Here is a 2,568-nt window from a genome sequence, read left to right on the forward strand (position 1 = left end):
GTTTTGTTTGTACGGTAATAGTCCGTAACTCTAATCCGGCGACGGATACGGGTTAGGGGTGTTACAATTTAACCACAGAGTTGCCTCTCCGTAAACGCCTTTGTTTAATGTCTTTGGCTAGACATTCTTAAAAGTTATTTCACAATCAAAAGATTCTAATAATGCCTTGACTTAGTAAAATCGAACATTAGGCACAAATTGGAAGTTGAGGCAACTTTGGTGTTTTGATCCCTCTTTGGTTCTTTAACCAACCATTCTCACATCCAATTATAATTCCAACACAGTAAAAGTACGTGATTGGGTTAAAAAGATGGTGGTTGTTTAACATAACTTGTAGAATATACAAAATGGCTAAAAATAAATCAAGTATTAAAACTAAGAATTCGTGAAAGAAATTCTAGTACTATCAAATTTTCATGAGGCTTAAAGCTATTTGGAGAAAATATATGTATAGGCTAAATATAATAGCTATCATCTTGCACTAGTATTTCATCCTTAACCTCTTAACTTAATCTTTTATTTTCTGTTCGACTTTATTGAAAGTCTCAAGAATTTCCTTCTCATTCTTTTTGGGTTCAGCAGAACTTTTTAAGGAATGAGGTTCTATATCTTTTAATTCTCTTAAAATCAATATATTATAGACCCAAAAAAATTGTCTCTATAGCAAAAAAAAGTAATAATAAAATCTGAAACTAGGCTTTGTTAATAGTTCAAATAACAAAAACTTACCAAAAATTAAATTTAAGTTTTTTTAAGTATTTCTTAAATCAATAATCAATAAAATATAAATATAAACAATATAACTAAAAACACATATAGCATATTTCATTGGAAAAAATATCACAAATAAATAGAAAAATTATATTGTATCATCCTCTCCAAGCCACATAATCGTCTCACTTTTTGTCTTGGTCAGTTTGCCTGTGTATGTATACTGTGTAGCACAACAGTTTCCACAGTGAGACCTGGCCCCAATCCGAAAAGGACACCCCACTCATACCCTTCACCGGTGGTCGGCATTCCTTGGTCAAGGGATTTCTTTCTCATCTCGTCCATGATAAATAACACACATGCACTTGACATGTTGCCAAACTCGCTCAGCACATGACGGGTAGCCCTGAGTTTGTCTTCTTTGAGACCTAGTTTGGCTTCGATTTGGTCAAGTATTGCAGGGCCACCAGGGTGAGCGATCCAGAAGATGGAGTTCCAGTCCCAGATGCCAATTGGTGAGAATGCTTCAACCAAGCTTTTTTCTATGTTCTTTGAGATCAATCCAGGTACGTCTTTCAACAAATGAAAAGTGAGGCCGACTTCACGCAAGTGTCCGTCAATGGCCCCATCTGAATCTGGCAAGATTGTCTGAGCAGCTGATACAAGCTGGAATAGTGGGCGTTCAGTTTTGGAATCAGGTTCAGCACCTATTATGACAGCTGCAGCGCCATCAGCAAAAAATGCTTGGCCCACTAGAGAATCCAAGTGCGTATCAGAGGGTCCACGAAAAGTGACAGCCGTGATCTCGGAGCACACCACCAGAACCCGAGCGTCCTTGTTATTTTTAGCCAAATCCTTGGCGAGACGAAGCACGGTTCCACCAGCAAAGCAGCCTTGCTGATACATCATGATCCTCTTCACAGAGGGTCTCAGTCCTAGGAGCCTGATAAGTTGGTAGTCCGCACCAGGCATGTCTACACCAGAAGTAGTGCAGCAAACAAGGTGGGTGATCTTAGATTTAGGGTGTCCCCATTCTTTGATGGCCTTTGTTGCGGCTTCTTTTCCCAGCTTTGGCACCTCCACCACCACTATGTCTTGGCGCGCGTCCAGAGATGAAGCCATGTAGGGGCACATGTTTGGATTTTCCTTCAAGATTTCCTCAGTCAGGTACATGTGACGTTTCTTGATCATTGACTTGTCGCCTGTTGAGTAAATGATTAAGGGAATAAGTAATAAATACAGAATGTAAGGAAACAATATATGGAATATATAAAGAGAATATCGACGCACACATGCGCTTGAATTTGTGTTAGAGGTCAGTCATGTGGTCGCTGTTGGTGATGCGGAAGTAGTAGTCAGGATAGTCAGCCTGGAAAACGCAGTTGGGAGGAGTGACGGTGCCAATGGCAAGGACGGTTGCAGGACCCTGGGCTCTTTGGGCCTTCCTGATCTCCTCAACGGTAGCCATTGCCATTAGCTTAGCTGAGGAGCTCCCGAATAAAGGTTAGAGGTGGGGGCTCTAAAGTAGCTATTATTTATTATTGTTTATTATTATACTAACACAGGAAAGGCGTGTGTTTGTGTTGGATGAATAGGAATGGGTTTTATTTATATTAGGAATGGGTAGGTTGGATGGACCGGCAGGCTGAGGCCACGTGGGGTCTGGGATTGGCTGTTCAAGACACGGTAAATGTGCTGCCCCATCCCTGTCTATTTCTGTTTAATTTTAAATATTTTGTTTTGATAATTGAATTATAAAAAAATTTAATTTAATCCGAATTCGTTTTTTAATCGGTTAAACTATTAACGGTTAGAGGTGATCATGGGCCGGGCCTGGTTTGGAGCAGGCCCAAATAA

General features: G+C 40.1%; 1 protein-coding gene across 1 annotated transcript; it reads right to left on the bottom strand.

Moving 5' to 3' along the window:
* Positions 1-664: 664 nt before the first annotated feature.
* Positions 665-2,279, bottom strand: LOC107888447 (chalcone synthase). Its single transcript, XM_016812555.2, has 2 exons — positions 2,002-2,279; positions 665-1,913 (listed from the first exon to the last, which is right to left on the bottom strand). The coding sequence occupies exons 1-2, from the start codon at positions 2,003-2,005 to the stop codon at positions 913-915; spliced, it is 1,005 nt and encodes a 334-aa protein (XP_016668044.1). The 5' UTR covers positions 2,006-2,279; the 3' UTR covers positions 665-912.
* Between the last annotated feature and the right edge of the window lie 289 nt (positions 2,280-2,568).

The sequence above is a fragment of the Gossypium hirsutum genome, chromosome A09 (genome assembly GCF_007990345.1).
Source record: "Gossypium hirsutum isolate 1008001.06 chromosome A09, Gossypium_hirsutum_v2.1, whole genome shotgun sequence".
Lineage (NCBI taxonomy): Eukaryota > Viridiplantae > Streptophyta > Magnoliopsida > Malvales > Malvaceae > Gossypium > Gossypium hirsutum.